Source organism: Muscardinus avellanarius, assembly GCF_963383645.1.
Source record: "Muscardinus avellanarius genome assembly, chromosome: 19".
NCBI classification, from domain to species: Eukaryota; Metazoa; Chordata; class Mammalia; order Rodentia; family Gliridae; genus Muscardinus; species Muscardinus avellanarius.
The window spans coordinates 18,544,000-18,570,654 of NC_137805.1; the positions used below are offsets into that span (position 1 = coordinate 18,544,000).

The 26,655-nt window shown below is 45.3% G+C and overlaps 1 protein-coding gene across 2 annotated transcripts in view; it reads left to right on the top strand.

The window, feature by feature from the left end:
- XRN2 (5'-3' exoribonuclease 2) overlaps positions 1–26,655 on the top strand; it is a gene marked incomplete at both ends in the record, with an annotated part of 71,280 nt that overhangs the window by 8,087 nt on the left and 36,538 nt on the right. The window contains 16 exons of one of the 2 annotated variants that reach the window (XM_080716621.1): positions 3,462–3,589; positions 3,670–3,781; positions 4,950–5,061; positions 6,571–6,629; positions 6,706–6,795; positions 7,547–7,619; positions 7,781–7,831; positions 8,407–8,564; positions 10,326–10,400; positions 10,475–10,608; positions 10,703–10,760; positions 10,844–10,951; positions 16,693–16,737; positions 17,740–17,868; positions 23,219–23,337; positions 26,390–26,525. In XM_080716621.1, coding sequence (XP_080572747.1) covers positions 3,462–3,589; positions 3,670–3,781; positions 4,950–5,061; positions 6,571–6,629; positions 6,706–6,795; positions 7,547–7,619; positions 7,781–7,831; positions 8,407–8,564; positions 10,326–10,400; positions 10,475–10,608; positions 10,703–10,760; positions 10,844–10,951; positions 16,693–16,737; positions 17,740–17,868; positions 23,219–23,337; positions 26,390–26,525 — 1,587 coding nt within the window. Of the gene's footprint in view, positions 1–3,461; positions 3,590–3,669; positions 3,782–4,949; positions 5,062–6,570; positions 6,630–6,705; positions 6,796–7,546; positions 7,620–7,780; positions 7,832–8,406; positions 8,565–10,325; positions 10,401–10,474; positions 10,609–10,702; positions 10,761–10,843; positions 10,952–16,692; positions 16,738–17,739; positions 17,869–23,218; positions 23,338–26,389; positions 26,526–26,655 lie in introns of those variants that run through there. The other variant, XM_080716622.1, reaches the window with a different exon arrangement.

Below are 26,655 nucleotides of genomic sequence, written 5' to 3' on the forward strand. Positions count from 1 at the left end.
CTACCTCCAGGCTACACTCCCAGACCTATTTTATATTTTATTTGGAAACAGGGTCTCACTAAGTTGCTGAGAGCCTCACTAAGTAGCCGAGGCTGGCTTCGAACCTGTGCGATCCTCCTGTCTCAGCCTCCCACGCGCTGGATTAGCTGGGATTACAAGCGTGCGCCACCACGCCAGGCTCTAAATCCTATATACATTTAAATAAAAGTTATCTACGTAGCTATTAATGACAGTAGTATAAAGTTGGCTATCACAGTAAGTTAACATGACATCTGTAGGAGAATATATTTTTGTGGAATATGTTTTTATACAGAAATCCCCTTTATTCATTTTCACTTTCCAAGGTTTCACTTATCCTTAGCCTTCCAAGGCATCGTGTGCTGTTGTGTGTGTGTGTGTGTGGTTGCTGAGGCTAGTCTTGAACCTGTGATCCTCCTGTCTCAGCCTCCCAAGTACTGGGGTTACAAGTGTGTATAATAGTTGTATAATGTATATGACAAGGGTTTTGAGAAGTGGGTTTCTTTGTTGAGCATCAAAATCTTTTAAAAACAAGAACTCTAAATTTACCTAATAACTGTTGAACATGTTTATAGTACTTGGAGGGGAAATATATTCAGTTTTCCTGTTGACTCTTTTTAGGATTAAGGTTTTCTTGGTCAGGCATGGTGGTGTGGGCCTGTAACCCCAGCACCTGGAGGCTGAGACAGGAGGGTCACAGGTTTGAAGAGAGACTTAGTAACTTAGCGAGACTCAGCAACCTAGCAAGACTCTGTTTCTTTTCTTTCTTTCTTTTTTTTTGGTGGTACTGGGGATGAAACCCAGGGGCATTCTACCTCTGACCCACACCCTCAGCCCTATTTTTTATTCGTTATTTTGAAACAGCATTTCATTGAGTTGCAAAGGGCCTCACTAAGTAACTGAGGCCCTGATCCTTCTGTCTCAGCTTCTCAAATGCTGGGATTACAAGCGTGCACCCCCATGCCCAGCTAGCAAGACTCTATTTCTAAATTTAAAATTATATATGTGTGTGTGTATATATATATATTGGCTAGGGATGTAGGTCAGAGATAGAATACCCCTAGGCTCAATCCCTAGCACCATAAACAAAAAAGCATAAACCCCTCCTGTGCCACCTTCCCCATCCTGTATTTCTTTCTAGGTAACGGGTAGACGTTTTCCAGGGGGACAGTGTGCCCCATCCTCAGGACACCAGGGCAGGGGCTGCCAGTGACCTTGTGTGCTGTGCCCGAAGCTGTGTTGTTCATGGCTCCCTGCGGCTGCTCTCACTCCACAGAGGCAGGTCCGAGTTTGCAGCAGAGACCGAGTGGCTGAGAGTGAAGGTGGTCACTGTTTGCTCTGGGAGGCACAGAGACCGAGCACTGGCTCCTTCAGTGTGGTGGCGGCTTGGCACAGGAGAAGGGCAGGTGTAGGCGTCGGGAGCCTCGTGCTGCGCAGGATTGGTTTTTGTTTGGAGGCCGCCAAGTTGTCTTCTCCCATAGAATGACAGGAGTCCCCGCTTTCCCCACCACGTGCCCCCTCTGCTTCCAGCCACATCCCCTCTCCTGAGCACGGCGCCTGTGTACAGAACACTGTACCAGCTTCACCTCTGTTCTGACCTAAAGTCTCTGTCCTTTCCCCCAGAACACCAAGGGAAACCCATCTCAGGTGACCACTTTCCTGTCACTGGCGTCTGAAATTGCTCTGCTTTTTCCCTCTGGTTTCATTGCCTGTGAATTTACCCCTGAACACTAGGTAATGCTGCTTCCTTACCTTCTGTAAGTGGCACATTATACTTTGTGTAAATGGCACATTACGCTTTGTTTTGCAGCTTGCCTTTTTGGCTCCACAGTGTATTTGTGACCATCTGGCTCTTGTTCTGCAGTCTCACTTGTGTCTGGCAGTCCGGTATATGGATACGCTGTACTTTATTAATCATACTCTCTCTGCCGACAGGGTTTCACTAAGTTGCTGGGGGTTTGCTAAATGGCTGAGGCTGATCTCAACCTGTGACTCTCCTCCGTCATGCCTGGCGGTCTCTTCTTCATAGGGTTATCCTCCCCTGACCAGATTGACCTTTGATCTTTTAAAAACAGCTTTATTGATCTAATTTAGATATTGCAAAATGCACTTTTTAAAAGTACACAGTTCAGTTCAGTGTGGTGATACACACCTGTAATTTCAGTAGTTTCGAAAGGAAGACCGCAGGTTCTAGACCAGCCTCAGCAATGTAGCGATAATCTCAGCAACCCAGCGAGACCCTGTTCCAAAATAAAAAGTTATAAAGGGTCAGGGTGTAGCTCAGTGGTAGAATGTCCCCAGAATCAATCCTTAGTACCACAAAAGGGGGGAGGGGCATGATCCAGCGTTTATAGTCGTCAGCGCAGAGCGCTTTCCTCACTTCTGTAAGTGCTGTGTTCAGCAGTCGTCAGTTCTTCTCCCTCGCCCTTCCCTCGCTATGTTTTTTTTTGGCGGGGGGACCGGGGATTGAACCCAGGGACATTCTGCCTCCAATCTACACCCCAGCCTTATTTTTATTCCTTATTTTGAAGCAGGGTCTCGTTAAACACAGAGGACCTCACAAGTAGCTGGGGCTGGCCACAAACTTGCGATCCTCCTGTCTTAGACTCTGATATATTTTTTCCAGAGATGTAATCGAGCACCTCTGGGAGCAGATAGACCCTTCCTCTTGGAGAACTCACAGTGTGGCTTGGTTAGGATTCCCAGTGACTATACAACTGCAGATGCTGTGAGAATAAGTAAAGAGCCAAGGGAAAGCCAGGGGAGGGTTGATAACTCCAGAGGTGCGTGCAGAGTGTGAGGGTGAGTGGCCTTGCTCTGAGTCCACGCCCGGGAAATCAGTACCATTTCAGACACGAGTGTGGTGGGCGGGAAGGTGGAGGACACCACGCAAGGCAGGGAGCACTGAGAGGCCAGGCCGACGGACCAGGCCTGCACACTGCTGTGGGAATGGATCTCTGGGAAAGAGGCGGGATGCAGACAGGCGCACCGACAGCGTCGTCTGTGGTGGAGGCCTTCGGGAGGCAGGGTGTTGTGATCTTCAGGTGGGAATGCTGACCTCATTCATGGGAGTGGGAGTAAAAGGAGATGAAACGCAGGGGGATCTTTATTTTAAGGTTAAGTTGACCCAACTTACTGGTGTGAATGGCTAGGGAATGGATCTTGAGATGTGCTCCGATCTCTTATTGAGGCAATTGAATAATTTGGGAATTTGGTAAAAATCTCCTCCATTGCTAATAGTAACCTGATGTAGAGCCCATCTGTCTGCCTTCTCTGATGGAATCTCTGCTTCAGTTTGCTTTGAGGTGTAAAGTGATTCTTTTTCTTATTGAAAGTTTACTTGAAGTGTTTTATTTCCATTTGAGAAGTGAACTGGTTCATTCGAGCTTGGATCTCTGGATTTTGAACCTGAATTGTCAACTGCTGTTATCACTTCCTCATAGCCAAAAGAATGCAACGGCGTGAAGGTCCCCGTGGATGCCAGTAAGCCCAACCCGAACGACGTGGAGTTTGATAACTTATACTTGGATATGAATGGCATCATCCATCCCTGCACTCATCCTGAGGACAAGTATGTAGCCTTTCTGTCACCAGAATCACAAGTCACGCATAAATAATGAAGTGTGTTACAGTGTTTGCTTGCCATTACAGGCCAGCACCGAAAAACGAAGATGAGATGATGGTTGCAATTTTTGAGTACATCGACAGACTCTTCAGCATTGTGAGACCGAGACGACTCCTCTACATGGCGATAGATGGAGTGGTGAGTGCTAAGGGAGTCGACGCAGAGGCCCGCCTTTGCTTTTGCTGTTGTTCCAGTGTCTAGACTGAAAGTAGCTAAATAGTGAGGCGTGTTGACGGCGGTGAATTTGAGAAGGAAAACCTCATGTTTCAGTCATTTATTCAAACGCTTTTTAGTGCTTATTTTGCACCAGGTGAAATGGGATATTGGTGAATGCCTTACTTGAAACAGGTGTGCTGTAGAAGGAAAGGACACAGATGTATGCGTGAGTTATTTACAGGTTTCCAGTAACACATGTAGGGTGTTGAGGGAAGAGGAAAAGCCAGGGCGACTGGAAATTAGGAGACAGGAGGACGTTTGTCCATGTCTTTAAGGCGGAGAATGACAGGGGATGGTTGAAACTGGTGTGGGAAGGAGGAAGGCCTTCCAGTCTCTGGACGTGCCGGGGGAACACTTCTCCATGCCTTTGACTGTCTCGACGTGCCGGGGGAACACTTCTCCATGCCTTTGACTGTAGAAGGGGAGTGATGCAGGAGTTTGGTCTTGATTCTGTAGGCAGTGAGTAATGATCAAATCATTTACTGACCTATGAGAGTTATCCCAGCCGCCTCGTTGAATTTTTTAATTTTCTTTTTTTTTCTTTTGGTGGTACTGGGGTTCCTGGAAGCCCTTCTACCTCTGGGCTACACTCCCAGACCTATTTTTACATTTTTATTTGGAAATAGGATCTCCTAAGCCAGCACGCACTCCTGGCTTCGAACCTGCGCGATCCTCCCGTCTCTGCCTCCCAAGCGTGGGGATTACAAGCGTGCGCCACCACGCCCGGCTCATTTTCATTTTTGTGTGTGTGTGGGTATGGGGATGTAACCCAGAGGCATTCCACCTCCATTCGCCACCACGCCCAGTGTTGACTGTGCTGCTTTTGAAAGAACAACTCACTGAAAATAACGTTCAGGTTTAGCTGGTCACGGTGACCCATGATGCTTTTAATCCCAGCATTTGGGAGGCTAAAACAGGAGGATCACGGTTTGAGGACAGCCTCTGCTACTTAGTGTGGCTCTTTGCAACTCAGTGAGACCCTGATTCAAAATAAAGGTTCCATCCCCAGTACTGCCAAAAAAAAGAATGTTCAAGTTTATTTCTGAATAGTTTGAATTGCATCATGTAAATATGGAATAAACGTTTTCAGGCTCCACGTGCTAAGATGAACCAGCAGCGTTCAAGGCGGTTCCGAGCATCAAAAGAAGGCATGGAAGCTGCGGTGGAGAAGCAGCGAGTCAGGGAAGAGATACTGGCAAAGGGTAGGGATGTGCGGCGCGCCGGGTGGGTGCTGCGGCCTCAGTGCCTCCAGATTCCAGTGGGCAGGTAGAGGGCGCATGCACTGGGCGGCCGCTCTCCTGGGCCTGCACGAAGCCAGCTGTGGTTGCTGTGGCAGAGGTTTACTAGTGTCTGCCGCATAAGGCCGAATAACAGACCAGGAATGCCACAGTGCATTGGCTCAAGATGATTATACTCTGTAGTTGAGAAAAACATGTCCTAGGCCTATAATTACAATAAATTTTATATTATATTAATTTGTTAGAGGTATGAAAGTATATAGTTACTAAGCCACAGCTTGTAATTAGGACTCTAAAACCTATTTTTTTTTTTTATGACAAATGCTTTTTATCTTATTTATTTATTTATTTTTTTTTGGCGGTACTGGGGATGGAACCCAGGGGTATTCTACCTCCGAATTTTACACCCCCAGCCCTGTTTTTTATTCTTTATTTTGAAACAGGGTCTCATTGAGTTGCGGAGGGCCTCATGAAGTGGCTGAGGCTGGCTGCCAACTGGGATCCTCTGGACTCAATCTCCTGCGTGCTGGGATGACAAGTGTGCTCTACCACGCCCGGCTTAAAAATATCTTTTTTGAAGATATTGTGAAATATATTGGTTTCTTGAGAAGCAGCTAATCAATGATGCAGAGGAAAACACAGGGCATTTGTGTCATGTTAGCTTGCAGTTTTATTTATTTTTTACTTTTGTGGCACTGGGGATGGAGCCCAGGGGCCTTCTACCTCCGAGCTGTACTCCTAGCCCTGTTTTATTTTTTATTTTGAAACAGGTTTTTACTAAGTTGTGCAGAGCCTCACAAGTAGCTGAGGCTGGCTGTGAGCCTGCGATCCCCCTGTCTCAGCCTTTCCTCAAGTACTGGGATTGCAAGCATGTAACACCACACCCAGCTGTCTCATAGTTTTATTGCTTTATAACGCTGTGATAAACTCCATGTTTTAAATTCATTTTCTGACTCCTTAGGAACTTTTCAAAATCACATCCCTCAACCTGTGTGTCTGTGTGTGTGGTGTTCTCCTGCAGAGAGAACTTCATACTGTTAGTGTTTTTATTTAACAGTATACTCTTTGTACTGTATATTGTTTGGAACCCCTTTTTTTTTTTTGGTGGTGGTGGTATTGGGGTTCCTGGAAACCCTTCCCTCCGGGCTACACTCCCAGACCTATTTTGTATTTTTATTTGGAAATAGGATCTCTTAAGCCAGCGCGGCTGGCTTCGAACCTGTGCGATCCTCCAGTCTCCGCCTCCCAAGCGCGGGGATTACAAGTGTGCGCCACCACGCCCGGCTTTTGGCAGTCTTATTAAAAGCTTAATTTAAATTTGATGGGAAGGATCTTATTTTCTTCCTAAAAGGGGAGCATTATTCCCTCGATGTCAGCATCCTGTTTCTTTCGTAAGCCTCTCACTGCTCTGCCTCAGTGTCGCAGTTCACCTCACTTTTCTGGGGACAACAAGACATTGCCTCTTTTCTTCAGGTGGCTTTCTTCCTCCGGAAGAAATAAAAGAAAGATTTGACAGCAACTGCATCACACCAGTAAGTGGTCTCAGATTTTGCTAGCTATTGCTAACTTCTAAATGATAGGCTAATTCATTTCCTTCTATCATTTTAGGGAACGGAGTTCATGGACAATCTTGCCAAATGCCTTCGCTATTACATTGCGGATCGTTTAAATAATGACCCAGGGTGGAAGAATTTGACAGTAAGTTTGACATTTCGGTACTTCAGAAAGATTAGAGTGATCATTGAGGCTGCACTTTGATATGACCGATATTATTTGTCTTTTTTTTTCACCATAAAATGCTAGTTGACTGTCAGGGAAAAGAGAAGCTGCCGACGTTACTGGAAATGGGGTGCCTCGCATGATCAGGCTCTGGCAGCTGAATTCCTCTCCATGCCAATTTTGTTCTCACCATCACTATGAAGCCATAAAATGGGGTTCATAATTTAAAATATATATGTAATACGGTTGTTAAAGTAAGAATTCCATTACTAGGTTTCTAAATACAGCCTCATTTAGTTGTGTGTTTGCCTTTAAAAATGGCTATGTTCTCTTGAAATTTTAAGTCAACTTTTAATGAACTTTTGTGTGATTTTAGGTTCAAAAGTGTGTGCTTTAGACACGTGAACTATATTTAATTGCTATCTTCTATAGGTTATTCTTGGGTTTCATATGATTTACTCCTCTATTCCTGGAGAGTAGTAACAATAGTAGGAACTTAGGACCTGCTCGGTCCTTCTGATGGCTAAGTCATTACCATCTCATTCTTTTCCATCTCACATAGCAAGTTAATAAAGTAGTAAAGTTTGACACATACTTTTATTAGAAAAATTTCCACCTACTATGACTGTCTTAAGAGAATTATTTCAGTTTTTCTTCATATACTCGGTTCTTTTGATTTTTGTGCCAGTAGAAAAATGGGAATGAGCCGTGACTGTTCAACCTTTCACAGGTCATTTTATCTGATGCCAGTGCTCCTGGTGAAGGGGAACACAAAATCATGGATTACATTAGAAGACAAAGAGGTAAAGCCCACTTAAAGATACTGAACATAGGTTCTGTGCAGAAACGGTGAGCCAGGCGGGGTAGCTCAGTGACAGAGCACTGGCCTACACCAAAAACAAAAGACGCGATATCTCTGTCATAAGACTGTACTGACACGACTATATGTCTCTCTCCTTCGTAGCCCAGCCTAACCATGACCCAAATACTCATCATTGTTTATGTGGAGCTGATGGTGAGTTTTTTCTTTGAGATTTGCTTGTTTTAGATTGAACCATAGCAACCTAAAGGGTTGGTATTTAGTAAGGAATTACTCACTATTGCCTAAAATTCCTTTCCTTGCTTATTTTAAGTTTTAGAGTAATTACTGTTGAATTGCTGATTAATCTGTGATCAGTGATCACTTGTTACTATGTTTTCAACTTTTTTCTTTCTTTCTTTTTTTTTTTTTTGGCAGTGCTGGAGATTGACTCCAGAGGCGCTCAGCCACTGAGTTATCTCCCCAGCCTCTCTGTGTTTTATTTGGAGAGGTTCTCACTAGGTTGCACTGCTCTTGTCTCAGCCTCCTGAGTGGCTGGGATCATAGGTGCGCACTCTCCTGTTCATCCTGAACCTTCTGATGTTCACGCACGCCTTTATAGTGGAAAGTCCCCCGAGTGCCTGAGAACTGCAAGGACGTTTAGGAGCTCGACTGCCTTCCCGGCACGCGCGTGTGTGCTTGCGTGGCATGTGTGTGTGCTCGTCGGGCTCGTGGTGGTTATGTGAAGATCTCGGTGCTCATTGCTGGGTGCTTTTCTTGTTGATTGACAGCTGATCTCATTATGCTTGGCCTTGCTACACATGAACCCAACTTTACCATCATTAGAGAGGAGTTCAAACCTAACAAGCCCAAACCCTGTGGTCTTTGTAACCAGCTTGGCCATGAGGTCAAGGACTGCGAAGGTTTGCCAAGAGAAAAGAAGGGCAAGGTAAGCACTTTCCATGGTAGTTGCCTCATTCAGAAAAAATTCATATAGATAAACGTACCATTTTAACCGATTTTAAGTGTACAGTGAAACAGCCGTAAGTGTATTTAAGTTGTCTTACTTTAAAAACCTTACCCCTTACACAGATATATCTTTTTGTGTTTGCGTGGGTAGGGAGCAGGGGTGATACAGGAGATTAAACCCAGGGGCATTCTATATCTGAGCTATATACATAGCCCTGTTTTATTTTTTATTTGGAGACAGGGTCTAAATTTCAGAGGGCCTAAGTTGCTCAGGCTGGCTGCAAACCTGTGATTCTCCTGTCTCAGCCTCCCAGGTACTGTGATTGCAAACATGTGCTGTACATGCTGGACTCAGATGTTTTTTTTAAAGCACTTTAAACCTACATTTAAAATCATGCACACATTCGTGTGTGTGTGTGTGTGTGTGTGTGTGTGGTACTGGAGTTCCTGGAAGCCCTTCTACCTCCGGGCTACACTCCCAGACACCTATTTTTTTATTTGGAAACAGGGTCTCTTAAGCCAGCGGGGCTGGCTTTGAACCTGCGCGATCCTCCTGTCTCCACCTCCCAAGCACGGGGAATACAAGTGTGCCCACCACGCCAGCTCACACCTTCATTCTTTATACGTTACACTTTTTGTAACATATCCTATAGGAGAATGTTCTTTTGGTGAAGATAAGGGTACTTCTCACAGATAATATACATTGCATGCTTTTTATTATAGAAGCTACTTACTTTAATGGTCATTCTTGAAAGAGACTCAGCAAATATACTTTTGGTTTGTTTGCTTTTGTACTGGAGATTGAACCCAGAGGCGTCCTGCCTCCGAGCTGCACCCCCACACCGATTTTATTTCTTATTTGGAAACAGGGTCTCGCTAGGTTAATGAGAGATTCACTTCTTGCTGTGACTGTTCTTGAACCTGTGATCCTCCTGTCTCAGCCTCCCAAGTACTAGGGTACAAACTCGTGCCACCACACTCAGCTTCCAAATACATTTTTAATACACAGTGTTTTGGGATCACTTGGTTATGTCCATGTTTTCTTTAAACGAGTTTCTGTTTTAAAATACGGATCCGGGGGAAATAGTGAAAAGCAAAGAAACAGATACAAGATACGTAGTGAGCTGGGCATGGTGGTGCGCGCCTGTGATCCCAGCACCTGGGGATGAGACAGGGAGATTGCAGGTTCACAGCCCAGCAACATAGCCATGTTTCCAGATACAAAAGAAAATAGGGCTGGGGAAGCTCTGAGGTAGAATCCCTAGTACCACAAAAAATAAAAACAAATACGTACTGTACCATTTCAGATATGCAGTACAATAAAGGCATCGGTGCATAGATATTAACAGAAAGGGACTAGAGGTGTTACACATCGAATTACTAATATTGGTTGGATGTAGGTCAGTTGGCAACTACAGTTAATTCAGACTTGGCCCATGAGTTAAGAATGGCTTTTATGTTTTTTTAAAGGCTTGTAAAAATGTAATTAAAACATGAAAGAATGTTCAACAGAGACTATATGTGTCCCCCAAAGGCTAAAGTATATACTATCCGGCCCTTTAACAGAAAATAGTTGCTGATCCCTGGTTTAGTTGTGTTTGAGTGTTGGGCAATCTTTTTATCTTAAAGTGGTGAGCTTTTTAAATTTTTACCTACACTATTAAAAGCCATAGCATTTCTCTGACTGAGAAGTGGTGCATGTTTGGACTCAAGCTGTTTGCTCTCCGCTCCCTCCTCGCAGCACGACGAGCTTGCAGATAGTCTCCCGAGTGCAGAAGGAGAGTTCATCTTTCTGAGGCTGAATGTCCTGCGTGAGGTGAGTATGGGGGTCCGCGGGACTGCGGGCCTGGGCTCTGGGTCCTTACTGGCGGCATCCCCTCTTGGTTGTAGTACTTGGAAAGAGAGCTCACCATGGCCAGCCTGCCGTTCACGTTTGATATCGAGAGGAGCATTGACGACTGGGTCTTCATGTGCTTCTTTGTGGGGAACGACTTTCTCCCTCACCTGCCGTCCCTAGAGATTCGGTAAGTAGCCTGTGTGCCTCTCCCATCCCTGCTTAGCCTTTTGACTTGCAGAGCCTGCTGGTCCTAACGCATGACGTTTGTCTCCTGGTGGCAGGGAAGGTGCCATTGACCGTTTGGTTAACATATACAAAAACGTGGTACACAAAACGGGGGTAAGTTCTCTCTTGAATAATTTCAGAACAGAAGTATTTGCTTTTCTACGAAGATCATTTTACATGTATTTTATCACTTACAGGGTTACCTTACAGAAAGTGGTTATGTCAATCTGCAAAGAGTACAGATGATCATGTTAGCAGTTGGTGAAGTTGAGGATAGCATTTTTAAAAAGAGAAAGGATGATGAGGTAAAGTGCTTCTATTGCAGTAGCTAAAATTGCGCCTGTCTGTAGCAGGCCATGACGACCGTGTGCCTGTACTTTAACTTCGGTGTCCTGTCATAGCATTGTGGTGCGGCAGCACTACTGTGATCTCCAGAGGCCAGTGCTGTGATACTGTGATGCTTGCTGTGTGGAACTCTGTATTGCACACCTTTTGAGTAACGTTGTAATTTTCTCCTCTCTCCATAACCTTAATTAGGACATAAACCCAAACACTTCTAACCAATAGGATATGACTGAAGCCCCCAAGCATAGAAGAATGTGGTCACTGAGCTAGTGGTTGTCATGTCTTGGAGGAAACGCTTAGGTCCAGGTTCTAGGGGCCAGGTGCAAACCTAGAACTCATTGTAGGAGTAGCATGTGGGGCGCCCAGGTCGATTGTGTCAGTCCAGGCAGAGGCTTTGAGGTGGGGGGCAGGAAGGAAGGAGGTGGGGGCATTAAGGAAGTGGAAGCAGGAAGGCAGGTGGGATGGCAGCCCTGGGAGTTGGTCACCGCTGCTGGGGAAGTGTCTGGAGGAGAAGGTGCCGCTCACTCCAACAGCAGGCTCCGAGCTGGAGCGGTTGGGCGAAGCCAAGTGGGGATTGGTTTCCACTTGGTGATGTTGAGTTTGAGGGGCTGCCGGGTAGCCTAGAGAAGTCAGTAGTTGACGGAGGTGGTACGGAAGCCATGACGGGAAATTAAGTTTCTTGGGAGCTCCTGGAGAGGGAAGTCCCCAGGGAGAGTTGAAGCCCTGGTGCCTCCAGAGAGGTCTGTGGAGAAGAACTGGGGGAGTGGGGCCTGGAGGCACTGGGGGCGGGACAGGGAAGCCAGAAGGAAGGGAATCCTTGCACTGACAGGGTTCTGAAAGCTGGCAGGCTATTTTGAGCAAATGGTAACAGTAACATCGGGGCATCTCTTTAAGATCAGACAGCTTAAAAAGGATTGGGTCTGACAAGATTTTCAGATCTCTTGACTTAGTGTACTATAACTCTAGGGGTCTCTTATTTTTGGACATCATTTTATGTAACAAAAGTTGCCTTCTGTGCTTGGCAACCCTTTCCTGCAATATAGCAAGAGTTTTCACATATAGAATTCACTTACAGAACTATGGAGCTGAGGCATCAAATGTCCCCGGAGCCTGAACCAGGAGCAGTCTATCTCTGAGCTACACCCCCTGCCCTATTTCTATTCTTTATTTGGAAACAGGGACTCACTAAGTTGCGAGGGCCTCACTGAGTAGCTGAGGCTGTCCACGAACCCGCAGTCCTTCTGTCTCAGCCTCCGAGTGCTGGGATTCCAGGCGTGCGCCACCGCTCCGGCGCTGGAGCACTTGTTTAATTTAATACAGTCTTCAGCACCTGCTGCCGTTTATGTTTAACAAATACTGTGTACCGCTTAGTATGAAAACCTCATGTTGAGCCAGCCTTGGTGACTTAGTAAGACCCTGTTTCCAGATTAAAAAATAGAGCTGTAGGTGGGGCTCAGAACAATCCTGGGTTCCACTCCCAGCACCACCAATACACACGCGCTCGCACACGCACACACGGACAGTGGCTAACACTGATAAGTGTTTGTATGTGGCTTTAGCAGACTTTGTACCATTAAATATTGGTGTGAAGGAGGATGGCGTGGCATTAGAGAGGAAGTCTGGGATTTGATAGCTTACTGCAGCATTTCAGATTTCATTATTCTTTCCTTTAGTTTGCACTGAGGATCAAAGCTGGGGGCCCTCTAGCTCTCAGCCACACCCCCAGCCCTATTTTATTTCTTTTTGTTTGTTTTTTGTGATAACTGGGGATTGAACCCAGAAGCATTCTGCCTCCAAAAGACACCCCCAGCCCTCCTTATTTTTTATTTTGCTAGGTTGCTGAGAGCCTTACAACATTGCTGTGGCTGGCCTCAAACCTGAGGTCCTCCTCTCTCAGCCTCCTAAGTACTGGGATTACAGACATGTGCCACCATACCCAGTCCTACTTTTTTATTTTGAAACAGGGTCTCATTAAATTACTAAAGGCTTCACAAAAATTGATGAGGTTGACCTTGAGCCTATGATCCTCCTGTCTCAGCCTCCTAAGTACTGGGATTACAGGCATGTGGCACCATGCCCAGTGGTGTTTCAGAGTTTCTTTGTTATTTTTGGTAGTGGGGATTGAGCTCCGGCATTCTACCTATGAGCTGTACCGTAGCACTTTTTATTTTTTATTTTGAAACAGGGTCTTGCTAGGTTGCTGAGAATCTCACAGTATTGCTGAGGCTGTCCTTCATCCTGTGCTCCTCCTGTCTCAGCCTCCCACATGCTGGCATTATAGGCATGTACCACCACACCTGGCAAATTAGTATGTTTCCTAGCTGACCTAGTGGAGAGGTGGAGAGGCATTTGAAAGCTTTGGGTGTTTGTTGGTGCACCTGAGGTCTTTTGATAACTTCTGCTGGGTTGGGCCTCAAGGGAAACCCTCCAACATTCAGTGTGGGAGTGTCTAAGATTGTGCTCTTTGCTGAGAGTGTGTTCATGGTGCTCACACAGGTGCGTGCACAGGCACACACAAGGTTAGTCTGCACTTCTGCGTATGTGTGACAGGCACCCTTAGAAAGACATATTTAACAGACAAGCTCAGTAGAGGATGGAAAAGGAATGCATGAGTATTATTAAGATTTAGCAGCTAGGCGGGGCATGTGACACAGACCTGTCATCTCAAGTATTTGGAAGGCTGAGACAGGAAGATCACAAGTTCATGCCCAGCCCGGGCAACTTAGCAAGACCCTGTTTCAGAATAAAATAAAGGGGCCAGACATGTAGCTCAGTGGTAGTGTTTGCCTAGGATGTATAAGGCCTGGGTTCAGTATGGTACTGCCCAGAAAGAAACCTTTTTCTTTTTGAGTAGTTAGGTCAGAAATAAGGTGCTTCATATTGTATGCTCTTTGATGTTGCTTTTTATTTTCCAGCTGTTGCCTACCTATTTAGCCAGCAGGTATTCATATCCAGGCTTGCCAGGTGCCCGCCAGTGAGAGTTCTGAGTATTAGTGATACCTAGCTACAGACGAGGCTTCCCGCTTTCTCGGGAGAGGAAATCTTGTCAGACGTTAGAGTAGACATGCCGCGGACGCGCAGCAGGCAGGCCTCGTTGGCCGGGATGGCACGAAGCGGTACGCCCTGCAGGGAGGGGCGGCCCTAGCCTTCATCAGTGGAGGGCCGGGAGAAGAAAAGTGACAAGCTGTAACGCCTGTTATCAAAGAACTGCCCGGCTGTCCTGTTGAGCCTGGAGGTGAAGGCCAAGCGGGCGCTTGCAGTATTGGTGGTGGCACTGAGGTGTGGGGTGGTGGGGTTCTGAATGCACTTTAAGACTCGAACCAGTGGAGCCAGGCGTGCAGGCACACAATGGTAACCCAGTACTTGGGAGGCTGAGCAGGAGAAGCCCAGGTTCCAGACCACCCTGAGCAATTCAGCAAAGCTGTCTGCATTTTAGTGAGACCCTATTTCAAAACAAAATTAAAAAGTGCTGGGGTACAGCTCAGGGATAGAATGCCTCTGGGTTCAGCCCCCAGTACCATGGGCGAGGGGGCACTCTCTAGAATCAGCTCCTGGATTCAGTGCAGGGAGTTAGAGAGGAAGGGTTCAAGAGTGACTCCAGGGCATCTTGTCCGAGCAACTCAAATGTGCCGAGCCGCCCTCATGTTGTAGAACGACTGGGAGGGCCACAGGTGGGACGGGGACTCTGGAAATGGCGCTGTGTATAGGGAGGGGGCTCGGGGAGAGTCACCAGCAGGTAGATGGGTCCTGCGAGGTGAAGGGGGATGGGACCAGCACGGGGGAGCTGCTGGGCACTACAGAGGAGGGGGAAGCGCCTTCCCGAAGCCAGGAGGAAGCGGTGGTGTCAGATGAGCACTGCGCGCTCGCAGGCCTTCTGCAGTTAGGAGTCATTGAAGTTGGGGTACGCCCCAACTAAAGGGCCAGCACTATCCTCGGCTCCAGCTCCAGCTCCTGGCTGGAGAAAGTTGTTCTGTGGCGATGGAGAGGATGACTGGAGGGGACAGAAATTGAGCCGCTGAGCAGGCTGCAAGCACTCTGCTGCTGGCCTGCTTACGCCCCGGCACTCACTGTGGCCGCCTTAGCTGCACTTCAGTGCCCTGACCTTAGGGAGGCTAGCATGCGTGGTGGTCACTTCAGTGCCCTGACCTTAGGGAGGCTAGCATGCGTGGTGGTCACTTCAGTGCCCTGAGCTTAGGGAGGTTAGCATGCATGTCGGTCCTTGAAGTGCTCAGAGCTGAGGGGAGCGAGCGGGACAGCTCAGAATCCTGTGCAGTTGGAACCATGCTGCGGGTTGGAAGAGCGGAGGGAGTAGATGTAGTGGCGCCTGGCGCGCGTGCAAGCCAGTATTTGGGAGGCCGCGGCGGAAGGATTTTGGGTTCACTTCCAGCCTCAGCCTCTTAGTGAGGCCTGTTTTAAAATAAAAGATAAAAAAATAGGGCTGGGGGTGTAGCTCAGAGGTAGGGTGCCCTTGGGTTCAAGAGACGGAGGAGAGAGAAGGGAGAGAGAGTAGAGGGACGCAGCCTGCGTGGACTGGACCCCTTCCTGCAAATGAAATTGGCCCAGAGTGAGCATGTAGAGTCTGTGTACACTTTTTCTTTCTTCCCATCGGGTTGACTTTTTGGAAGTAAAGGTTGGTGTTAGCATCAAGTCCCACTTCTCTCAGCTCTGTTGAACCAGTCAGGCCCTTATAATGTAACAGAAGCTCTATAGCACGTTGTAGATTTTTTTTTTTTTTTAACTGGGAATGGGACCAGGGGCATTCTACCTCCAAACTACACTCCCAGCCCTATATTTTATTTTATTTTTAAATTTTTTGTAGTACTGAGGGTAGAACCCAGAGGCTTTCTACCTCCGGGTTATACTCCCAGACCTATTTTTATACTTTATTTGGAAACAGGGTCTCACTAAGTTGCTGAGAGCCTCACTCAGTAGCCGAGGCTAGCTTTGAACCTATGCGATCCTCCTGTCTCAGCCTCCCAAGCGCGGGAATTACAAGTGTGCGCCACCACACCCGGCTTTATTCTTTATTTTTGAAACAGGGTCTCACTGGGTTGCAACAGGCCTCACTAAGTAGCTGAGGCTGTCTTCAAACAGCGATCCTCCTGTCTCAGCTTCTCAAATGCTGGGATTAAAAGTGTGCACCACCACACCGGGCTATGTTATAGATTTTTAAAAAAATTCTTAATTCTCTTCAACTGAATCGGAAGATTGGTGTTTTCTTACCAATTTGTGTGTGTCTTCTCCATATTGACATCCTATTCTGTCTAGGGTAAAATCAATTCCCAGTACTTGGGAGGTAAGGACAGGAGGGTCATAGGTTCAAGGCCAGCCGTACCAATTTATTAGGCCCTCCACAACTTAGTAAGACATTTCAAAATAAAACATAAAAAATAGGGCTGGGTGTGTAGCTCAGAGGTGGAATGCTCCTAGGTTCAATCTCCAGCACCACAAAAACAAAACAACAAAAAGCTAAAGAAAATTAAGAACAAGTAAATTGTATCTAAATTGGGTCTTTCTACTGATCTTAAGTTTGATAAGCAGCACTTTGAACACATCGTCTGTGGCCTAGTTTAATCATGTACCTAGATTGTTGGGGTCCAACTTTAAAATTTAAGTGGCCTACCAAATCATTCCTGGTAATATTTAACTCTGACATCTTTGTGTAATTATTTGACAGAATATGTGGATTTTATACTTTTAGGACACTTTTAGAAGACGACAGAAAGAAAAAAGAAAGAGAATGAAGGTGAGTTTGACTTGTTCTGTGAGGAAGGTGTTCCTTACAGTGACGTTATTCCTGACTAGGAGGATGTCCCACCGGCTTCCTTTTTACCTGGAGGAACACTGCTGTCAGTGTTTAGAGAGCCCTGTCTAAGTGGGGAGTCGGGCACACTGGATGGCAGGAGGTGGGAGTGGAGTGGCGCTTGCCTGTTGGAGTGGTTCACAGTAGTCAGACGCGGGTTTCGTAATAAAGAGCCAGCCCTTTGTATCTTGAAAGTCACTACACTCTCGTCCTCCATCTTTGGCAGGCTAGTCTTTCGAGGACATGACACTAAACTTAGTTGTCTTCCTGTTCCCTCTGCGTGTGCTGTGTTTTCCTGGCAGTCAGAGCACATATTCGAATGTCGCTTCTCCATCATCAACCTCAGCCTTGTCTCCCACCCTTCCCTTCTAGCTTTGCTGAGGTCTTACCGCCATTATCTGGAGTCCCTCTGGTCTCCCCAGTGCTCCCTACTTGAGAGAAAACATATGTCCCTTCTCTTTCTGTGCCTGGCTGATCTCACTTAACCTAACGCTCTCCAGGTCTTTCCATCTTCTTGCAAGTGACATGATTTTGTTCTTCTTTACTGCTGAGTAGAATCCCATTGTGTATATTTCCCATAATTTTGCAATCCCTTCATCTGTGGATGGAGACCTAGGTTGAGTCCATGTTTTGGCTCTTGTGACTTGTGCTGCTGTGAGCGTGGGCATGCATATGTTGCTGTAGTTCTCTGACTTCAACCCCTTTGAAAGACACCCAGGAGTGGGATGGCCGGATCCTACGGTGGACCCGTTCCCAGTTTTGTAGGGAACCTCCACACTGATCTCCATAGCGGCTGAACTAGTTTGCACTCCCCCAACAGTGTCATTGTTCTTTTGGTGAATTAGGTAGTTACTGTGTATAGTGAGGACTTTCCCGCTGCCTTTTTCTTCCTGTCACCTGTGTTGTTGGGAGTTCTAATGTCTGTATTTTTTCCATTGTGTGTAGAGAGATCAACCAGCTTTCACTCCTAGTGGGATTTTGACCCCTCATGCTTTGGGCTCCAGAAACTCAGCAGGCTCTCACGTCGCCGGGAACCTGAGGCATGCAGCCTACGAGATGAGGATGCACGGCTCAGTAAGTGGCTGGCTCTGAGTGCCGGGGCGGCACCACACACTTCTTGGACTTAGTTGTTTGTGCTCGAATCTTATTACTTAGCCTGGAGTTGTGTATGTTATTTCTTTTTTATTTCTTTTTGAGGTATTAAAATTCTCTTTTTCAATATGAAATGTTGGTGAATGCATGTGACTGTGGAGGAGTAGCTAAGTGTCTGCAGGTTCTGTGATGTGAAGGGACCACCACTGCTGCTCGCGTCCAAGGGCAGGGTGGCAGAAGGATGGCGGGGCCGTCCCACACCTCCCGGCCGGGACACGACCTATTTCCTGCTCGGGTCAGTAAGGGCATTTGCAGAGTAGCATTAGGCTGTCAGCAGAGCCACTTACTGGCTTCAGCCTTCAGGAGACACTGCTTGCTGCCTCCTCCACCCTGACAGTGTTCCGTTCCCAGAGTGCACCTGAGGCCGTAGCCACTGCCACCTAGCAGGCCCTCACTCCCCAGGTGTCCTTGGTTCTCAAAGTAGGCGATGTGGTCCCCCAGGAAGGGGTCAGCTGGAGTTAAATACAGGTGCGGAAAAGAATGCAAATTCATTACTGCATCTTTCTGTTTATTTGCGTTTAAAAAGGTAGATTTCCATGGGGGGTGGCACTGAATAATTTTTTTTGTCCTAAAAATGGGATGGCAAGCCGGATAAGTTTGGGAACCTCTTTAGACCTTTGCTCACCAGTTCAACATGAAACTTTTTTTTTTTCTTTGCAGCACTGGGGATGGGACCCAGGGGCGTTCTACCTCCGAGCTACACCCCCAGCCCTTTTATTTTTTATTTTGAAACGGTCTCACTGAGTTACAAAGAGCCTCACTAAGCAGCTGAGACTGCCCATGATCTGCGATCCTCCTGTCTCAGCCTCCAAATGCTGGGATTCCAAGCGTGCCCACCACGCCCGGCTGGAGCATTTCTGAATAAAAGTTTTAAGATAGACCTCACTGTGCAAACCTGGTTGCTCCTTGCTTGTCAACGTAAGAACTGGTTGGACTTGGCCATGGTATCCTTCCTCAGGCCAACTTTGTCGGCCAAACTGCAGGATCAAATCACTGCAGCCAGTAGGCCATTCTATGTCTACCAGCTTCTGTCGTACTGCAGCCCCAGGGCCGAGGGCAGACTGACCACAGCCTCGCAGTGGACGGGAGAGGGGGGCTCAGCACTGTGTCCCCTCTGCTGTGGTACATCCGAAGGAAGTGCGTGTGCTTGGGTATTTACATCTCACGATTCTAATAGCCTTTCCTTAGAAAGGAAAGTACTGCTGCTTATATCCCTTTACGGGGCAACTTTATACCTGGAATTTTTCCTATATCAAAGAACTCACTTAATTTGAATCACATAAATTCACATAACGTTGTGTTTGTTGTGTTTGTGTGTGTGTGTGTGTGTGTGTGTTTGCGCGTACATGTGTATGCTGGGAGTGAATCCAGGGCCCTATTTTATTTTTATTTTGAAACAGGGTCTCACTAAGTTGCTGAGGCTGGCTACAAATCTGTGTTCCTCCTGTCTCGGCCTCCAAAGAACAGAGATTACAGTATATGCCACCACGCCTGGCTCGCACAAGTGTTCAGATCTTAGATTTAGAATTTGGGAAGTGAGGTTTTGTGTGTCCTATGTGGAGTAGCCTGGGTTTTGTTACATTTGTTGTACTGTTAGATTTTTGTTTTCTTGTTCTACTAAGAGTGGAGTGTGGAGGGCAAGGGAAAGGGGTTGTGAAGAGTTGATACCCATCGCTCAGCGTCGTGAGGCTGCAGCCCCACAGAGCCAGGCGTGGAGGCCTGCTTTGCTCAAGTGCCCTGCTGATGGTAGAATGCCCCCCCCCCTAATTTTTCTTAAGGGAGGCAAACAGGTTTAAATTTACAAGCTGTGATTGCTTTAAGAAAGATTCCAGCCAGGTGTGGTGGCACACACTTGTAATCCCAGCATTTGGGAGGCTGAGACAGGAGACTCGCAGTTCAAAGACAGCCCCAGCTACTTAGTGAGGCCCTCTGCAAATGAGTGACACCCTGTTTCAAAAGAAAGAATAAAAAACAGGGCTGGAGTGGAGCTCAGAGGTAGAATGCCCCTGGGTTTCATCCCTAGTACCACAAAAAGAAACCAAACAAACAAACAAAGAAAGATTCCAGTATTAGGTTCCACAGGACTAGAGCCACCTGGTGATTGTTAGTCAGCAATGTCGCACTGAGAGTAGAAAGGGGTTGGTGATTGCTCCGTGGTCCTGTCCTAACCCTCATCACATCGTTATCTCTGTATAGAGAGGAGGCACAGGCTGGAGTCCATCTTCACGATGCTCTCCACCAAGAAAAACCATGAAGGCAAATGATTCATTTACTTAAAAAGCATTTAAGCTTATGAAATTTTTGTTTTTTAATTTTGTTTTTGCAGGTCTGGGGATTGAACCGAGGGGCTTTCAACCTCAGCTACACCCCCTACCTTATTTTTTATTCTTTGGTTTGAAGCCAGGTCTCACTGAGTTGCAGAGGGCCTCACTAAGTAGCTGAGGCTGTCTGCAAACTGCGATCCTCTGGTCTCAGCCTCCCAAATGCTGGGATTACAAGTGTGCGCCACCACGCACAGCAGCTTATGAAATTTTTGCAAAAGATTTTATTTTGAGCTTTTAGCCATGTTAGTCTTCAGTACTTGTCTATTGATGATCAACATTGCTTTTTTTTTTCAGGTAGCTTGTTTCCTCATAGATATGGTTTTATTTTTCTCATATATATGTGTTTTTTTGTTTTTATATGTGTTTTTTATGTGTTTTTATATGTGTTTTATATGTGTTTTTGAGGTATTGAGGTGGAACCTAGTACCTCAAAGGTACTAGGTTTAGCTAGACAGGATCCTCCTGTCTCAGTCTCCCAAATGCTGGGATTACAAGTGTGCGCCACCATGCCCAGCTCTCGTATCTGCGGTTTTATTTTTTTATTTTATTTTATTTCATTTTTAGTACTGGGTATGGAACCCAGGTACTTTCTACCTCCAAGCTATACTCCCAGACCTATTTTTTAATATTTTATTTGGAAACAGGATCTCACTAAGTTGCTGAGAGCCTCACTAAGTAGCTGAGGCTGGCTTCGAACCTGTGTGATCCTCCTGTCTCAGCCTCCCAAGCGCTGGCATTACAAGTGTGCGCCACCATGCCCGGCTTGCAGTTTTAAATTTTGTATGCTGACCTGTGGCTTTATTATGTCTGAGGTCATCCTATTTTATTTTATTTTGGGGGGTGTTTGGGGATGTTAGCCAGGGGCATTCAACCTCCGAGCTACACTCCCTGCCCTTTTTTTTTTTTTTTTAATTATTCTTTATTTTGAAACAGGGTCTCACTAAATTGCAGAGGGCCTCACTAAGTAGCTGAGGCTGGCCAAGAACCTGCAGTTCTTGTATTGTCTCCCAAGTACTGGGATTACAAGCATGTATTACCCTGCCCAGTTCTCTGCAATTTTATGATAAATTAATTTGCTATATAGTATGAATGATAGAAGGAAAACTTTCCTGTGATAATGATTTCTGCCCCTTAGGTATTTGATCATTTAACTTAAATACAGCCGGGTGTGGTGGCGCATGCTTGCAATCCCCGGGCTTGGGAGCCTGAGACAGGAGGATCACACAGGTTCAAAGCCAGCCTCAGCTACTTAGTGAGGCTCTCAGCAACTTAGTGAGACCCTGTTTCCAAATAAAATATAAAATAGGTCTGGGAGTACAGCCTGGAGGTAGAAAGCCCCTGGCTTCCACCCCCAGCACCACCAAAACCAAAAACAAAACCATAACTTAAATACAGTAGAATTTTTTTTAAAGTTTTTAATGAAATCAATCAAAATATTTTAGGGCCCTGTTATGTTAGTTGAATTTAACAAAAGGGGAAGCTGTATTGACTTTTCTTTATTTATTGCGGTGTTGGAGATGGAACCCAGGGCCTCCCATATCCTAGGCAAAATTCCCTACCACTCAGCTATGTCCCCAGCCTGCTAACAAAGGATTGAAAGTGGCCTAAGTTAGAGCCGGGCGTGGTAGCGCACGCTTATAATCCAGCATTTGTGAGGCTTGGACAGGAGGACTGTGGGCAGCCTCAGCTACTACTTGGTGAGGCCCTTTGCAACTCAGTGAGACCCTATTTCAAAATAAAGAATTAAAAAACGGCTGGAGCTGGGTGTGGTGATGCACGCTTGTAATCCCTGCGCTTGGGAGGCCAAGACAGGAGAATCACGCCTGTTCAAAGCCAGCCTCAGCTACTTAGGCTCTCAGCAAGTTAGTGAGACCCTGTTTCCAAATAAAGCATAAAATAGGTCTGGGAGTATAGCCCAGAGGTAGAAAATCACCTGGGTTAAACCCCCAGTACCACCAAAACAAGACAAAACAGGGCTGGGGGTGTAGAATGCCCTTGGGTTCCATCCTCAGTACTGCAAAATATAAATAAGGAAATAAATAAATAAATAAATAAATAAATAAACAAAGTGGCCTAAGTCTTTGCAATACCAATAAATTCTGCATTTTCTAGGATGAATAATTTTTACTTGTACAATGAATTTTAAAACCATATGAAATAATCATAGTTTGGGGGGAAATTATCATTGAACTCTTGCTTTTCAGAGTGGTTATTACTAGGTTGAACACTTGTATTTAATTTCATTCTTCCTAGCTTTCATTCTTCCTAGCATTCATTCTTTTATATATTATTATAGGTTTATTGTTGTACAGGTAATACACACACACACACACACACACACACATTGTATGTTGTTTTCCCTCACAACTTTGCTATTTGATAAGTTGATTATTAACTCATAATATGACCAAAGGAAAACAAAATCCAAGTCCTATAACTTTAAAGAATCTATAAAAGTTAAGATTTTCACTGTTCTGAAACAAATTTTTATCCTAAGGTTAACTCTTTAGTTTAAGCGTAGGAAGCTTGGCACTTGCTATTCTTTTGAGGAGTGGAGTAGAGTGGGGAAAGATCAGTTTCTACTTTCTAAATATATTTACCGTATCTATTTAATAGCTTTAAAATGTGTCACCATAAAACATGGTAGGTAGCCAGGCGTGGTGGCGCACGCTTGTCATCCCCGCGCTCGGGAGGCTGAGACAGGAGGATCGCACAGGTTTGAAGCCAGCCTCAGCTACTGAGTGAGGCGCTCAGCAACCTAGTGAGACCCTGTTTCCAAATAAAGTATAAAAGTAGGTCAGGGAGTGTAGCCCGAAGGTAGAAAGCCCCTGTGTTCCACCCCTAGTACCACAGGAGGGGGGAAAAATGGTAGGTAGTGGCAGTTGGATGTAACTTTTTAATGTAAAATGAATAATGCAATCTTTCTGTAATGTCACAATTTTCTGCAGAGTCCTTCAGTATCTCCTAATACGAGTTTCACATCTGATGGCTCCCCGTCTCCAATAGGAGGAATTAAGCGAAAAGCAGAAGACAGCGACAGTGACCCGGAGCCAGAGGATAACGTCAGGTGACGCCATTTCCGAAGCGCTTTGTTACAAATTGCTGAAATAGATGCGGTCTCATTAATGCTGTTTAGCTCAGGGCAGCAGTGCCTTTTGCTGCTTGCCCGTGATCTTTTTATCCACTGGTAATTAATGTGGAGGGTTAGAATAGTCAGTAAATTCCAGCGAGATGTGTAAGCTATAGCTGTTAAACCCAAGTATCTAGATTAGTATGCATGCAGGTTTTCATCCTCCAAGCCACTTTCCCTCTGAGACCAGGCCCTGGATTGGCGAGACAGGAGGCATTTAGCTCTGATGGTGTGATTTGAATGTTACTTTTTGGAGATTACGTTTTCAAGCTGCTTAACCTAGAAAGTTTAGTTACACTTGGACAGTAATATAGCTTGCTTTAATCCTTTCAACTGAAAAGATTCTTTCTCAAATGAAAATATGCAAAAATTCTAAGACATAATTTTTTTAAACATTAAAATGTGCATAGTTAACATTTTATGATTTTAGCTGTAAAATTAAAATTTATACTAGGAAACTTTGTTTCCTTAATTTAGAAGTTTGGGCTGGTGATTATATAATAAGATTAATACCTGAATCCATATTTGAACCCTGAGCTCCTGGTGCCAGGCCAACCATTTGGGGGCTGGGATATGCAGCAGTGGTGGGGTGCTTACCTAGCAGGGTGAGGGTCTGGGTTCAATCCCCAGCACCACAGAAGCAAACCAACACAACAAGAAAAACAGGCTGCTAAGAGTTTAGGGGACCGTGTGTTTCAGAGGTAAGACACCGGCAGTCCACAGCTCCAGCTTTCACGGACGTGGAGAATGTGTGCTTCGCATTGATGGTAGAAACTTCACGGGGATGATGTGTGGTCTGCATTTTTCTAATATCCCATTGTGCCAGCTCCCTGTAGGCCAGTGATCAAACATTGCCTGGTCTATCTTTAGTTTCTGCCCTCTACTTTTATAACTGAATTTCTCCATTTGAGCATGGTTTTTGTTTTGTTTATTTACCGTGTAGCCATCGTGATAAAAAAAATCTTGGTATTGAAATAATCAAGGTAAAATGCTTGGAGTTCTTAGCACTTATTAGTATCTTCTAAAACAATGGCTATATACATTATGGATAGAAGATATTTCTTATAATTATTATTCTATGAAGCCAGGAGTGGTGGTGCACACTTGAAATCCCAATATTTTGGAGGCTGAGACAAGAAGATCACAGGTTCGAGGCCAGTCTCAGCTACTTAATGAGGCTCTCTGCAACTTAGTGAGACCCTCTTTCAAAATAGAGAATAAAAAACAGTGCTGTAACTCAGAGGAAAGATGCCCCTAGCTTCAGTCCCCGATACCACACACAAAAAATATATTCTGTGAATTCTTTGCGGGGACACTAAAATTGGTATGGCATAATTTGAAAGGTGACTAATTAATATGTATGATCTGGCACATGTTGGAACAAAACCCTTAATGGAGAATTATCTCAATGTTTTCATTCTGTCCCTACTTTTTTAAAATGATCTTTGATTTCCTCTTAAATGACATGTTTAAATATTTTATTAGAGAATGAAATATAGGTACTTAAATTATGTTTGGGGGAAAATATAGTTCTTGGTATTTGCACTGATTAGTGATAGTGGATTAATTGACCCACTGAACGTGTGTGTAGATATAAAGAGATATAGACTGTATGTCTCTCTCCTTCCCTTAAAGCATCAACAACTCTTGGCTGAAGGAGGAATGAGGCCGGGCGGGATCAAGAGAATAGATGTATATTCTTGTCTGGTTCCTAAGGGTTTTTGTTTGTTTTGCTTTTTAAGCAGTACTGGGGATTAAACCAGGAGCTTCTACCTTCAAGCTACACACCCAGCCCCATTGTATTTTCTTTGCTTTTGAAACACATATTGCTAGGTTCCTGAGAGCTTCACTACATTTTTTTTACAATGCAAAATATTGTTTTTATTAGCTGTAAGATTTACTTTGCTGAATAGCATATTGAGTACAGAAACAAACCCTGTCAATATGCAGCCTTCATAGGCAAATTCAAATCTGATGAGGCTCTGCTTGATGTGATTCAAAAAGGCCTGGCCTGAAACGCCAGCCATGACTAGCAGTAGGCCCTGAGAACAAATCCCTTTTCTTTCACTTCACTCAGCACATACCAACCAATTGAAATATGGGTCATACGAAGAGAGGTGGTTCCTGGGCGAGTGGGCTCAGCGCGTTGTCAAGACTTCGAGCACACCTACATTCCTCTTCTCAGACTCCCGAGTGCGAGGATCACAGGCATGCACCCTGGTGCCTGGCTCCCTACATTATCTTATAAACTTTTCCCCCAGTACTGGTGATTGAACCCAGGGGCATTCTATTTCTGAGCTACACCCCCACCCCTATATTTTATTCTTTATTTTGAAACAAGGTCTCAGTTGCAGAAACAAGGCCTCACTAAGTAGCTAAGACTGGCCGAGAACTTGTGATCCTCCCGTCTCAGCCTCCCAAGTGCTGGGATTACCAGTGTGCACCACCATGTTCAGCTTTATAAACTGGTATTTACGTTTAAAAATATTCTTCTGAAGCCAGGCATGGTGGCTTCTCAAGTACTAGAATTACAAGTTTGCTCTACCATGCCCATTGTATTCTCTTTAAATCTAGTTTTATATTGGTATTTGGGGTTTTTCTTTAACTTAATTGAAATTTTTGTGGTGCTGGGAATTGAACCCGAGGGTGTTCTATGTCTGAGCTATACCCGTAGACCTCTTATTTATTTTTAATTTTTAAATAGGGTCTTGCTAAATTGCTGAGGCTATTCTCAAACCTGCTGTCCTCCTTTACAGGCATGTGCCATTGTACCTGGTAGTTTTTGGGGTTTAACTGTCTTTAAGTTGGTAAATCCTGGGAAAGTGGACTTTTTAGAAATAATTAGTTGACTGCATTGACATTACTGTTTAACTCGTTCTCATTTCCCCTGGACATTAAATATATAAATTGATCTGAGATATACATCAGTAGACCGTCTGTTCTGAAGGCGTTTTATAGTTCAGCGTGCCCTGGCTTTGCCTGGTTTCAGGTTATGGGAGGCTGGTTGGAAGCAGCGGTACTACAAGAACAAGTTCGACGTTGATGCAGCTGATGAGAAATTCCGTCGTAAAGTTGTGCAGTCCTACGTGGAAGGACTCTGTTGGGTTCTCCGATACTACTACCAGGTACAAAAAGCTTTTCCTGTAAATCTCTGGCTAGTCACCTTAGAAAGATAGTGATTTCTATAATAATGTGTAATACTGAATATCCTGAAATAAAACCCAGATTCATTTTTCTAAGCTTCCTATTCATAAA